This window comes from Crotalus tigris, unplaced genomic scaffold (genome assembly GCF_016545835.1).
Source record: "Crotalus tigris isolate CLP2741 ecotype Arizona unplaced genomic scaffold, ASM1654583v1 scf7180000018025.208907, whole genome shotgun sequence".
Lineage (NCBI taxonomy): Eukaryota > Metazoa > Chordata > Lepidosauria > Squamata > Viperidae > Crotalus > Crotalus tigris.
In genome coordinates this window covers 103,625-118,044 of record NW_024096783.1, presented here as the reverse complement: position 1 = coordinate 118,044, position 14,420 = coordinate 103,625, and the positions used below count along the sequence as shown (strand labels likewise).

Below are 14,420 nucleotides of genomic sequence, written 5' to 3'. Positions count from 1 at the left end.
GACATTTGAGGTCATCTAATTCAACCACCTGCTTAGGCAGGAAACCCTATACCATTTCAGACATTTGTCTGGCATGACCTGTTTTTGACAAACCTGTTGGCTTTTGGTTATGACTTTGTTTGCCTCTAGGTGTTCGCTGATTCATTGCTTGGTTATCTTTTCCAGAATCCTCTCAGGTATTGAGGTCAAGCTGATAGATTTATAGTTTCCTGGATCCATTTTTTTTTCCTTTTTGGAAAATCAGTTCTTTTCCAGTCCTCTGGTAGTTCCCCAGTGCTCCAGGATCTTTGAAAGATATAGTTCAATGGTTGTGAGATCACATTTGCCAGTTCCTTCAGAACCTTGGAGTGTAATCCATCTGGTCCTGGTGGTTTGAACTTGTCTAGGATTGACAGGTGCTCACTTACCATTTTCTTATCTATTTTAACTTGTGTTTCTAATCTGTTTTTTATGATACTGTTTTTGATAGGTTAGATTATTTTTTCCCTTTGTGTAAAGACGGATGTAAAAAACAAGTTAAGTTCTGCTTTCTCCATGTTGCTTGTCACCTTCTTGCCACTTTCTCCCATTAATGGACCAATCTCATTTCTTGTTTTTTACATGTTTTTTACTTCTGGTAAAAGTATGGTTGATATAAAAGGAGATAAATATTTGAAAAGGTGGTATTGGTATAAACTAGATTTACCTAACTTTCCTCTTTCTTAATCTCCTGCTTTAATTTAATTACTTACTACTAATTACTCTTCTTTGTAACATTGTTTATTTAAAAGGTATCAGAGCCGATAGGAATATAAGTGTAGACAATCTGATAACAATAAAACAAAGATAACACAGATATCTAAATAATCTTAGTGAACTGTCTGTAAACTAATTAATAGATTGGATAGTTTTAAACCACTTGCTGAAATGAGCCTCTGAACATCAATCTACAATACATAAAATGCATTTCTTAGGAATAAGAACAACTAACATAAAATAAATTATGAAGCAAAACTATTTTTATTAACGAAAGTAAAACAGCACGATCTCCTATAAATTAAAATAGAAATAAATGACTCTAACTATGCAATTGACAATAGATAATTCTTGCATATCAAGCAATTTACAATTTTGGAAACCATGGATATCTAAATAGCTCACTAACAACCCTCTGTAATGCTAGTATCAGATTATCCTTATTTAGACATTCTTCCTACAAATAACAATTTAAGGAATTTAGAGAATGGAGAGTCTAAAAAAATATGCAAAATGAGACATTTATTTATAGAAAAGAAAGCCATTTGTCTTAAAGAAATAGCCAATTAGGAGATACATGTATAGATCTGTATCTATAGAAGCATTTGAACAAGGAAACAATAATTTCTCTCTTTACAGATTTTAAAAACTAAGTATTCTTTCATTAATCAGCACAAAGTGCATGTTATCAAAAAATTATTCCACTCATTTTTTAAAGAACCATTATAAATAATGATTAAAAATAGGTTTACAAGTGGCACTAGAAATCAATACTTTATTTCTATACAGAAATTTAACTAAGCTATTTTAAATTGCCAATGTGCTATAATTTTAGGTGTATAAATATCACTCTTACTGAACGCATATAATCCCTATCCTCAAATAAAAATCTTATAATAATATAAGTAGAAATAAACCAGGAGAAACAATTAGGTATAAATAAATATAACCAGTACATCAATGTTGTTGAAAACGAACAGTTATGGGTTAATGTAAAATAAGAACTCATACTTTTATTAGCAAGCTTGTTATGTAATGTTAATTTAACATGATTTTTTGTCCTTGCAGCAAATGTAAAGATAAACATATGGCTGTGTTTTAATTTAATTCCCCAATGAGTTTTGAGCAAGCATCCTAGCATATGATGCAACACTGTAGTCTAAAATTAAAATGAATGCTTTTCTGGTTTGCTTATATTCAAGTTTGTTACATTTGATATACTACTTATTCCATTGTCATACTATTTCAGCAGTTAAAATCTAATGGTTGAGGAATGGAAGGAAATACATATAAGTTTCATCTTCTTACTGAGCATCAGTAATGCTCTATTAAACAATTTTGTACACAGGTGTAATCCCAAATCTTGGTTTAATTGAATGTTATATTGAAATCCGTCAGTTGAAGTTTTTAGGATTGATATGATATATAGTATTATTTCTTGAAAGAATTGGATCCCTAAGAGTGGAGGATGATGAAATGATGGTGTCATTTGATGTCACCTCACTCTTCACCTCCATCCCACAAGATCTGGCGATCATGGTGCTGAAGGATCGCCTGAATGAAGAGGGGAAAGGACAGCATCAAGACTCCCTTCATACCAAGGATTTGATAAAATTGACAAAGCTATGCCTAAAAACATACTTTACTTTCAAGGAACCATATACGAACAGGTCAAAGGGACGCCAATGGGATCACCTATTTCGAGTATAATAGCAGAAGCGGTCCTACAATGGCTGGAGGCCATAGTAATGACTAAATACCAACCTAAGTTTTGGGCCAAATATGTAGATGACACATTTGTTGTCATTAAGAGACGCGACAGGGTTAACTTTATGGACACACTGAATTCGGTATACCCAGGTATTGGTTTTACAGCAGAGGAGGAGAATCAAGGTTTCCTGGCTTTCCTGGATGTGCTGGTTAGTCGGCAACCGGATGGGACCTTGCACACGAGAGTATACCGAAAACCAACTTACACCAATAGAATCCTCCACTATAAAAGTAACCACCCAGTGGCCCATAAAGTAAGTTGCATCAGGACGTTATTCAAGCGCATAGGCTCACACTGTAACACAGCCAGGGCAAAAACCGAGGAAAGAAACCACCTCTTCCGGGTCTGTAAGTTTAATAGTTACCCAGTTGAATTTGTTAGGCATTGCAGTAGACCACTCAGACCTCGGGAAGATACACAAACTGACAAAACAACAACTCAACCTGTAAGTATCCCCCTGCCATACCTTGGAAATGTGTCGGAGGCAACAGCTACATTGTTAGCTCCTTTTAATGTCAAAGTGGCCCATAAACCGGACCAGTCATTATGCACCAGAATCATGCATCCAAAAGACCCTCTCCCCAACGAAGAAAGATCTTCGGTGGTGTATAAGATCCAATGCAAGGACTGTTCCTGCAACTACATTGGGGAGACATCTAAGAGGTTAAAGACCAGGGTGCATGAACATGCGCTGGCTGTAAAAAGACACGAACAACATTCGCAGGTGTGGACCCACATAACCAATTTTGGCCACACATTTGATCTTGCTAATGCACAGGTCTTGTCTGGAGATACCACCAAGGGAGGCCGCCTACTTAAAGAAGTTTGGCTTTTTGATGAGAACTCTATAAACCACCATACAGAACTCTGCCCAGCCCACCAAATGTTGAGAACGTGGGAAAAAGCCAGGATTCCCAACGAAAGCAACTCATTTACCCTTTACAGGACCAGAGGGATATAGCGATAGAAAAAATAGGGACCCCCATTTGGGAGTCTATACACGAGCAAGAAGAGAAAGAGAGCCAATTAAGGGTGGAGTAGAATTCAATGCACATCTTGCAGAAAGTTTGGTGATGCAAGCGCGAGGGTCACGGATGATGGAAGATCAGAGTGAATGGCGGGAAGGAGGTTCTCAACATGCCTTGGGACACCCCGAGAGGGACAACGTCCTACAATAGAAGAGTGGAGGCAAGAACGGGCATGCTAGAGCCCTCCTGGACAAACATTCAGACTCGTTTGATGGACCATCTCAGAAACACTCACGCACACGCAGGAGCAGTGGAGCGAAAAAGCAAGAGGACTTTATTGGATACACATCCTGCCAACAGCCCTCCAGGGAAAGAATGGTTGTGCTTTGGGGTAGAAACGAGGAGAGGGAATGAGCGAAAGTGTGTAACACAATGGGGTGTTTGGAAACACACGAACGAATCAACGGTTGGGGAAAAGGAGGAGGGGGAGTAGCAACCCTAAAAATCATTGAGATTACAGCAGATAGCCGTGGGCAGGTGAGGAAAATGACCGAAAAAGAAGGGGAGGAAGGAACAACGTATCTGGATGATGGGATGCATACGAAGAAAGCGATGGGCAAAAGGAAGGAGAGGGGGGGGGAACAGCAGTCCTAGAAATTGGGGTGCAATGACAGACAGCGGGGGGATGCACAAGGAGGGAATTGGAGAAAAGAAAGTGGATAAGGGAATTGTAGCTTTAAAAACCATCAAAGGAACAGTGAATACGTGTCTTTCAAGAATGAAACAATCAGAGACATCAGATGGACCGATGACTAGGTCCAAGAGCCGTGCACAAAACCGGCCGGTGTTATAAAAAGAAACTCCCATTGACTTGTTTCTATGCTCTGATGATGTCGGCAGTGGTGGCCGACGAAAGCTCAGCATTTTTATTAAACAAATCCTAGTTTGATATTATCCTGGTGTTCATATTTATTTGTTTTTACTATTATAGATCTATATATATATGTGGCCAGATTATGAAGGTGTCGTCTACGTATCTGAGCCAGAGTCTCTAGAAAAATCGGATCACAAACCCAAACTCTGGCTCAGATACGTAGATGACACCTTCATAATCTGGCCACATGGGAAAGAAAAACTGGACAACTTCCTCACACACCTCAACAGCCTACACCCCAAAATACAGTTCAACATGGAAACAGAAACTAACAACCAACTTCCCTTCCTGGATGTCTTAGTCTACAAGAAATCCAATGGCTCCCTAGGACACACCATCTACCAGAAGAAAACACACACAAACTGCTATCTGCACGCTCTCTCACCCCACCACCCAGCACAGATCAACTCTGTAGCCAAGACACTCATCTCCAGAACAAAACGCTTAGCTGACGAACAACACCTAAAACCCGAACTACACACTCTCACCAATGTACTAACATCCAATGGATTCCAAAGAAATAAGATTACAAACCTAATCCAAAAAGAAACCCCCACTAAAATCCAGGACAAAGAACAAGAAAATGGCAAAGCCCTCTTCCCATACATAAAAGGCACCACAGACAGAATCAGTAAGATCCTCCATAAACACAACATCAAAACAGCATTCTGCACAAACAGAAAAATATCCACCATCCTTAGAAACCCCAAAGATAAAATTGACTTAGAAAATCAAGGAGTATATGAAATCCCATGCACTGCTTGTCCCAACACATACATCGGACAAACCAACAGAAGAATAAGTGCATGCATTGAAGAACAAAAGAACTCAGTCAAAAAAGAGGAACCAACATCTTCCCTGGTCCAACACCTTAAAGCCACAGGACATGAAATTGACTTTAAAAATACCAGGACCATTGCCAAAAGTGAACTTTTTAATAACAGAATAATCAGAGAAGCCATCGAGATAGAAAAACGCCCACACAGCATGAACAAGCGAGATGATACCTCCCGCCTACCAGCCATTTGGAAACTCGCCCTTATTGACAAACGACTCCCTAACACAAAAAATGATACCAGACCCACACTCACAAAAACCACATAGGATGTCACCACCACACATCCACGCAAAAAGCAAATCCAAAGCCACAGCGATGATGAGGCATGACCACAAACCAGAAGCCAGACCACAGCTGCATCATTAGCCAATTTAAACCCCTCCAATCCATACATGAAGCAAACTGACACCCTCCATGAAGAGGAGGCACGACCACGAACGCGAAGCCAGAAAATAGCAAGGCAGCCCAAAATCTTAAACCCCTCTGCAACTCAGACTAACCTGAGCACAACCAAACAGAACACTCCCCCAGCCAATCAGAGCACAGCCAACCCCCCAGCCAATCAGAGCACAGCCAACCCCCCAACCAATCAGAGCACAGCCACGCCCCTAACCAATCAGAACACACCTCCACCCAATCAGAACACAGCCAAATTCCCACCCAATCAGTTCATACCCCCACTGGCAGTTAAAAGGAAGAAACAGCTAAGACCACACATTGCTCCTCGAAGCACGAAGCTGAAAGCACCAGGCTGAAGATGACGAATGGGACTTCGTCGAAACGACGCCAAGACACTTCCAATTTTACGCGGGAGAAAACCCGAACCAAAGACCTACATATATACATACATACATACATACATACATACATATTCTATTTTATGGTAGTGACTTATCATGTGACCACATTTTACATTCCAGTTTTCAGCAAAACTGCACCCATAGTAAACCATTGGTTTGCTTAAAGATCATTTGCTTGGTGACTACCAAATTCACTTAATGACTGCCACAAAAAAATTATGAAAATTATGAAAAATTATGAAATTACAATGGGTTCAACATACGACTGTAATGGACAGGCTCCATTATGGTCATATAAATATATATGACGTGATGTATGATAATAAGGTACAATAAAATATGATATATAGTTTTCAATTAAATTATAATTATGTTCATCTTCAACTAATATATTTAAGGTATACAGTTTCCTTTACTATATAACATAGCATTATAGTTAAAGCTAAAGAAGAAAGTTCTATGGATGGATTTATTTTAGCATATTTAAATACTTCCCCTTCATTGCCAGATGCTTATTTATGCAATTCCTGTAAGATAAAGATATATAAGCAATCCTGAGGTCCATTTAATGTTTTGCAATAGCTTTTCTTCATATTATCTACCTAAAGTAGAGCTCTTTTAATAAGTACAACATAGAATGAAGAGCTCCTGCAGGGAAGCCCATACAATTAAAAAATGAAATCGTATTTTAAGTCTAATATATGTGTATATTTTTAAACATGTATAAAATATACACATATATTTTGCTATTGAATTTTTATTTCTATTTTCATTTAGACTATTTGTACTTGAAAGGAAGAGAATTTTGATTTTATGGCAATTTCCTTTTATACAAGAAAGAAATAAAAAACAAACATACATACACACATACATGCACGTTACATGCACACATACATGTACACAAATACAGTACACATCCAGCTTCCCCATCAATGTCAATCTAGGGTTGCCAACTCAGATGAAACTGATCCTGGAAACTCCTCTTTTAGCAATAAAAGCGTGCATGTCGCAAATCTATACATATACAAAGAGAGAGATCTGAAAATTAATTGCATTTAACATACAGGGCCCATTTAATAAATAAATTCCCAAGGCAGAAATGTATCAACTTTTATGACAACTAGGCTGCCTCTCATAGAAATACACCAACACACTTCTCTTTCCTTCTTTCATACGAAAAAGCAAGAGGAAAAAAAATGGATTGAGATGAAGCAAAAAAAAAAGTGAAAATCAGACAAAGTCCAAAGAAACAGATTTACCAAAGCAAAGTTAACTAACTTTTCCTCTTTCCTTAAACTCTAAGGAAATTGTTTGAGATCTAACAAGTGTATGCTTTTTAATATTATATACTATTGTTTATAATTTATTGGATAAAAAAAATGTACTTAATCAACAGGACTAAGATGTACCTCATCAGCTGAAAGACAAATTGGGAGACAGGAATTCAACTCTAGTCTACACACAAAATTTACTGTCAGAAGTTTATAGTACTAGATTGGACATGAAATAGTCATCCTTGGTTATAAGCTTTGAAATCTGAATAATTAGTATGAATAGAAAATAGTATTAAGGAAAAAAGTTATGGTTACAACACAAGAATTCCAAACATTATCTTTGTTTTGAAATGTATCTATGTATACCCAAAATAGTAAATGTCTCTCTTCCATCTTTTTTGTGGACATATAGCAGAGCACAAGTTATAACTGGACATGTTTACATAACAGTTACCAGTGTGAGAATTTATTTTCACAATTGCAATAATCATGAAAACATTCGTGTTCGTTGTTTGAGGTCCTGAATTTAGTACTGAATCTAAAAGGCAAAGAATGTGCTTGCATAGCTAAGGATACTGAATTAACTGCATCATTCCTGAACATGTTAGATCTGTCTAGTGTGAAGCATATTCCTGTTTAGATTATTGCAATGTGTACCTTTGTATATCTATAAACCTTTGCAGAAATGCATCATAACTACCAGAAAATAAACAGTGTTTTCTATGAATACATAAGAAATCTTTTTTCCTGCCCCCCTTTCTGGACCATAATTATCTTTTTAAATGCTAAGTTTGTAATTTTTAAAACTGATACCTGCAAGATAATAAATTTCAGATGAAAAGAAAATAGCTGTACATTGAATATCCAATATGTCATTTTAGCAGTGAAAATTAAATTGGTTAATTTTTAATTTAGTGAAATCAATAAATTACTTTAGTGAAAACCTAGTCTTGCCAGATTTGAAAAAAAAAAAAACTCTTGAATTATAATTTTAGTCTGTAAATTCTTTTATAGACTAATTCAGTGGTCCCCAACCACCAGTCCATGGACTGGCAGCGGTCCACAGCATGACAGCAACTGGACCTCGCAAGCAAGCAAAGCCCCATCCATGAGATACAGGCATCATGCCAAACCATGCTCCCTTGGGTCTGCGGAAAAACCTTTCTCCACGGAATCGGTCCCTGGTGCCCAAAAGGTTGGAGGCCACTGGACTAATCCATATTACCTATAGTGGAACTACAAAACAGTCCAGCTTTCCTCTGGTTTGATACCCTTTCTTATATTAGACATCAGCTCAGAAAATTCATAGTGAGATGACCAACATTAAATGGGTTAATTAATCTTGGTTGGAGCCAAGCACTTCTTAAAAACCTCCCTCACATTATTTTAAAGCTTAGATCCTCTTTGAATGCACATTTCTTTCCTTATGTCCAGTAGCATCAGTTAATAATTTGGATCATTCTGATTACATAGTTTATTTTTGAAGTCAAATATTTATTATTTCACATTATCTTTTAGAATGTTATCATTGGTACACTTTTAGTGACTTTAATTAATAAATAAACCATCACCCTTGGAACACTACTTAGTTAAAATTATTCTGGATTTGAATTCTACTTCTCAGCAGCAGTTCCGTGAATAGAATATTCTTAACATGAACTCCTACTAGTATTTCTATACCTCCACAAATGCTGTCATGTATACCTGATACCAGTTCCTATATAAGCCATCTACCAAAAACAACTTTTTTATTTTATAATAACTCCCACACATTGGAATGGTTTTGATTTTTAAGTAGCAATCCTACTCTTCCAAGGACTGTAACCATATAATTTGAGAAACATAAAGCCTCTCCAGAATAAACAAGTAGAAAAAAATGTGTCTGCTGCAATTACAAAAAGAAGGGAAAGAAAATTGAGAGCAAAATAAAAAGCATACCTTCTCTGATAGCTGTAAATGGAGCACCTTCTTCTTCTTGAAGTCTTATTACTTTCAGTGCTACTAACTTTCCATTTACTCTGGAATAAAAAAAACAAAATACAATTAGCACTTTAGTAGACTTTTCTATTTGCTGCACACAGAGCTTCTTATGATAATGACTATTACTCTCCACAAAAACAGCACATTATCATTTTTAAATCATTTTTTAAAATGTAATCTTGGGTATTTATTCCAATTATACTGTGACATTTTATTTGATGGTTTAAATTTAAATGGACATTCATCACTTATTACCAACCAAAATAGAAATAATGTCTACATGGGCTTTTATTGGCCTCAGTAAGCTTGTTCTCCAAACTACTGAATTAAGATGAAACAGATGTAAGAATTATAGTTGCTTTGTTGATTCAATTATACTAAGGCTCATGGTTCATCCTGTCTGAGTTTAAAATGGGAACATCCATCAATATCCATTATTTATAATTTTTGTCATTTCCTGGGAACAGAACAAACCTGCTTATCTCTTTTATGCTTGGTAATGTTTCAGAATATATTATTTTATTGTGGTTTTTTCTGTTTTGTTTTTGCACTTAATATTGCACTGTTTTCAAAAAGTGTCAGTTATGGTCATTATGCTGCTTTTTGTACTTTTTGTACTTCTAGATTATTCATTAGTAAATAAGGCAAAACCAAAAAGATATTTTTATTTGTATTCACAATACATTTGTATTCTAAATAATTTTAGGTTGCTTCACAACATAGTGTCCCTGTGCTACTAGGAAGGTGGGGTCTTATGAGTTTAAAAATCATAGAAGTACATCAGCAAAAATGGCACCCAAAATTGCGTTGCAGAGAGAACTTCTGGGGTAGCAACAGACATGGGAAGAAAATCAAGAAGAGGAAGTGCCATGGCAAGATGGAATGTACCATCAGCTGATATAGCAGACATTGGGAAATCCTATCAGTGGATGGAAAGGGCTAGCCTGAAAGACAGCACTGAGGCAATGATCACAGGAAGATAAGAACAAGCACTTAAGCACCAGATCCATAGAATTTACCATACTTGCAGGACTCAAGGTACAGACCACACAGACAGGCCTCAGAGATAGTTATGGAGGGAAGTGTGTAGTGGGGTGCCCCAGGGCTCTGTTCTGGGCCCAGTACTCTTCAACATCTTCATCAACGATTTGGATGAAGGGATAGATGGGGAACTCATCAAATTTGCAGATGACACCAAGCTGGCAGGAATAGCCACACTCCAGAAGACAGGCTTCAGATACAGAAGGATCTGGACAGACTTGAACACTGGGCACTAACTAACAAAATGAAATTCAATGGTGAAAAAAGCAAGGTTCTACATTTAGGCAAGAAAAACCAAATGCACAAGTACAGCATAGGTGGCACCATGCTCAATAGTAGTAACTGTGAGGGATCTCAGAGTCCTAGTGGACAATCACCTAAATATGAGCCAGCAGTGTGCTGCAGCTGCCAAAAAGGCCAACACAGTGCTAGGCTGCATTAACAGAGGGATAGAATCAAGATCACGTGAAGTATTAATACCACTCTTCAATGCCTTGGTAAGGCCACACTTGGAATACTGCATCCAGTTTTGGTCATCATGTAAAAAAGATGTTGAGACTCTAGAACAGCGGTTCTCAACCTATGGGTCGCGACCCCATTTGGGGTCGAACAACCATTTTTCGGGGGTCGCCAAAGGCGGCGATCCGCCATTTTCTCCCCTCCGGGGGCGCCGCCGCACATGCGCACTGCGCATGGGGGGCACCACGCATGTGTGCCGCACATGGGGGCGCCGCACATGGGGGCGCCGTGCATGCGTGCCGCACATGCGCATAACATTTGTGTGACGGGGGTCGCCGTCACACAAACGTTGAGAACCGCTGCTCTAGAAAGAGTACAGAGAAGAGCAACAAAGATGATTAGGGGACTGGAGGCTAAAACATATAAGGAACAGTTGCTAGAATTGGGTATGTCTAGTTTAACAAAGAGAAGGACAAGGGGGGACATGATAGCAGTATTCCAATATCTTAGGGGCTGCCATAAAGAAGAGGGAATTAAGCTATTTTCCAAAGCACCTGAAGGCAGGACAAGAAGCAACAGGTGGAAACTAATCAAGGAGAGAAGCAACCTAGAACTAGGAGAAACTTCCTGACAGTGAGAACAATTAATCAGTGGAACAGCTTGCCTCCAGAAGCAGTAAATGCTCCAACACTGGAAGTTTTTAAGAAGAGACTGGACAGCCATTTGTCCGAAATAGTGTAGGGTTTCCTGCCCGAGCAGGGGGTTAGACTAGATGACCTCCAAGGTCCCTTCCAACTTTACTACTATTACATAGTTCAATACATAGTGGCAGGATGTAAGAAGCAGGCAGGAATAGCACACAATAAAAGGCACAACCAAGTAGCTGGCACTGTACACAGGAACTTCACTTTAACTTACTAAAACAAACCACTTTTAAACATTTCTCAGTCTAAGAAGCATTTCCAAGTTATTAGCTCCATTAAAATTATAATTCTAATTGTTAAACTTTCAAGCAGTTAATTATTTTTACAATATGTATAAGATTTTGATATCAGATTGTTCTGAGCCTAGAAACATACACAACAGTAGATTCAATTGAAGCAAACCATTTTTGTCCATTTAGAGATAATTTGATAACTTCAAATTGTCAACAAAATCAGTTAGTTTAATTAGTTAAATTAACATGTTCTACAGATGGAAAAATAACATTTAGCAGAACATAATAGACTCTGTACAATAAGAAACATTTTCAAAAGAAATCAACTGTAGATTATAGCTTTCAAACCTACTGATTCCAAAAGCATATTGATACATACACAAATGGCCAAAGAAGATCAAAGAAGAGAATTTGGGAGGCATAGATGCAAAATATTGAAAATAATCATGCCAATCTCATTGGCCTTAGATTTAAGCCCATTTAGTATACCCAAATTTTTTTTAAACAAAATTTATTAGTTTTTTCATTTTACAAACAAGTGCTTAAGAATCTACGTGGTGGCAGGGTAGTCAATTGTCCAAAAACAAAGTCATACTTATATAGTTCAGATTTAATCATTAGAAACCCCTTCTCTATTCCCTCTAATAATATATTATATTCACGTTAATGTATTTCAATACAACTAAGTCAATCAAAACAATCATCAATAACATTTCATCTAAATAAGTTCAAAGAGCCGAGGTGGCGCAGCAATTAGAGTGTAGCACTGCAGGCCACTTTAGCTGACTGTGTTCAGCAGGTCAGCGGTTCAAATCTCACCGGCTCAAGGTTGACTCAGCCTTCCATCCTTCCGAGGTAGGTAAAATGAGGACCCAGATTGTTGGGGCAATGTAAATATATATATACATTGCTTACTGGTGTACACCGCTTAGAGAGTGCTTGCACTTAAAGCGGTAATAAATCCTGTATTAAGCTTTACTATTTCATTGCTATATTCCATATTGCTAATATAAATACATAATTAACACTTGAGGTGTCTCTCCATTCCCTTTTTCCTTAACATAGTCAATAATCATTTATTAATATCATTTCTTCTTTTTTCTTATTCTTCTTCCATTACAAAATAACTATCATTTCTAATAGCAAAAATATTAGTTCAAAAAAGAAAAGAGAAAGAAAACAAAAAACAAAAACAAAAAAAGAAAAAATACCTTTCTACTCTATTTTACTTTATAATCTATTAATCCCTCAATATCTGTGTCTAAGTCCTTTAACCTCCTCCCAAAATTACTATATCCACAACAAACATGTTAATCATAGACAAACATATTCTTATTAAATTCAAATCTTTAATTAATTTTTATTCAATCTGTTGTTGTTGTTAATTGCGAAGTCGTGTCCGACCCATCGCGACCCCATGGATAACGTTCCTCCAGGTCTTCCTGTCCTCTACCATCTTCTGGAGTCCATTTAAGTTCACAACTACTGCTTCAGTGACTCCATCCAGCCATCTCATTCTCTGTCGTCCCCTTCTTCTATTGCCCTCAATCTTTCCCAGCATTAGGCCCTTCTCCAGTGAGTGCTTCCTTCTCATTAGGTGGCCAAAGTATTTGAGTTTCAACTTCAGGATCTGGCCTTCTAAAGAGCAGTCGGGGTTGATCTCTTCTAGGACTGACCGGTTTGAACGCCTTGCAGTCCAGGGGACTCGCAGGAGTCTTCTCCAGCACCATAATTCAAAGGCCTCAATTCTTTTGCGCTCAGCCTTTCTTATGGTCCAACTTTCACAGCCATACATTGCAACTGGGAAAACCATGGCCTGGACTATACGCACTTTTGTTGGCAGGGTGATGTCTCTGCTTTTTAGTATGCTGTCTAGATTTGCCATAGCTTTCCTCCCCAGGAGCAAGCGTCTTTTAATTTCTTGGCTGCAGTCCCCATCTGAGGTGATCTTGGAGCCCAGAAAAATAAAATCTGTCACTACCTCCATTTCTTCCCCATCTATTTGCCAGGAATTGAGAGGGCCGGATGCCATGATTTTGGTTTTCTTAATGTTGAGTTTCAAGCCAACTTTTGCACTCTCCTTCTTCACCCGCATCAAGAGGCTCTTTAGTTCCTCTTCACTTTCTGCCATTAGAGTGGTATCATCTGCATATCTTAGGTTGTTGATATTTCTCCCGGCAATCTTAATTCCAACTTTTGATTCATCTAGCCCTGCCTTTCTCATGATGTGCTCTGCATATAAGTTAAATAGGCAGGGCGACAGTATACAGCCTTGCCGGACTCCTTTTCCAATTTTGAACCAATCAGTGGTTCCGTGTCCAGTTCTCACTGTTGCTTCTTGACCCGCATATAGGTTTCTCAAGAGACAAATGAGATGGTCTGGTACTCCCATCTCTTTAAGAACTTGCCACAATTTGTTGTGATCCACACAATCAAAGGCTTTTGCATAGTCAATGAAGCAGAAGTAGATGTTTTTCTGGAACTCCCTAGCTTTCTCCATGATCCAGCGTATGTTGGCAATTTGATCTCTAGTTCCTCTGCCTCTTCGAAATCCTGCCTGTACTTCTGGTAGTTCTCGATCCACATACTGCTGGAGTCTAGCTTGTAGGATTTTAAGCATAACTTTACTAGCATGTGAAATGAGTGCAATGGTGCGATAGTTTGAACATTCTTTGGCATTGCC

At 37.9% G+C, this 14,420-nt stretch overlaps 1 protein-coding gene across 7 annotated transcripts in view; it reads right to left on the bottom strand.

Moving 5' to 3' along the window:
- The window catches only part of LOC120309486 (cyclin-dependent kinase 14), a 191,798-nt gene that overhangs the window by 82,070 nt on the left and 95,308 nt on the right, over nucleotides 1–14,420 (bottom strand). For all 7 annotated transcript variants that reach the window (XM_039346790.1, XM_039346791.1, XM_039346788.1 and 4 more), the window contains one exon: nucleotides 9,259–9,338. In XM_039346790.1, the coding sequence (XP_039202724.1) occupies nucleotides 9,259–9,338 (80 nt within the window). The remainder of the gene's footprint in view (nucleotides 1–9,258; nucleotides 9,339–14,420) is intronic.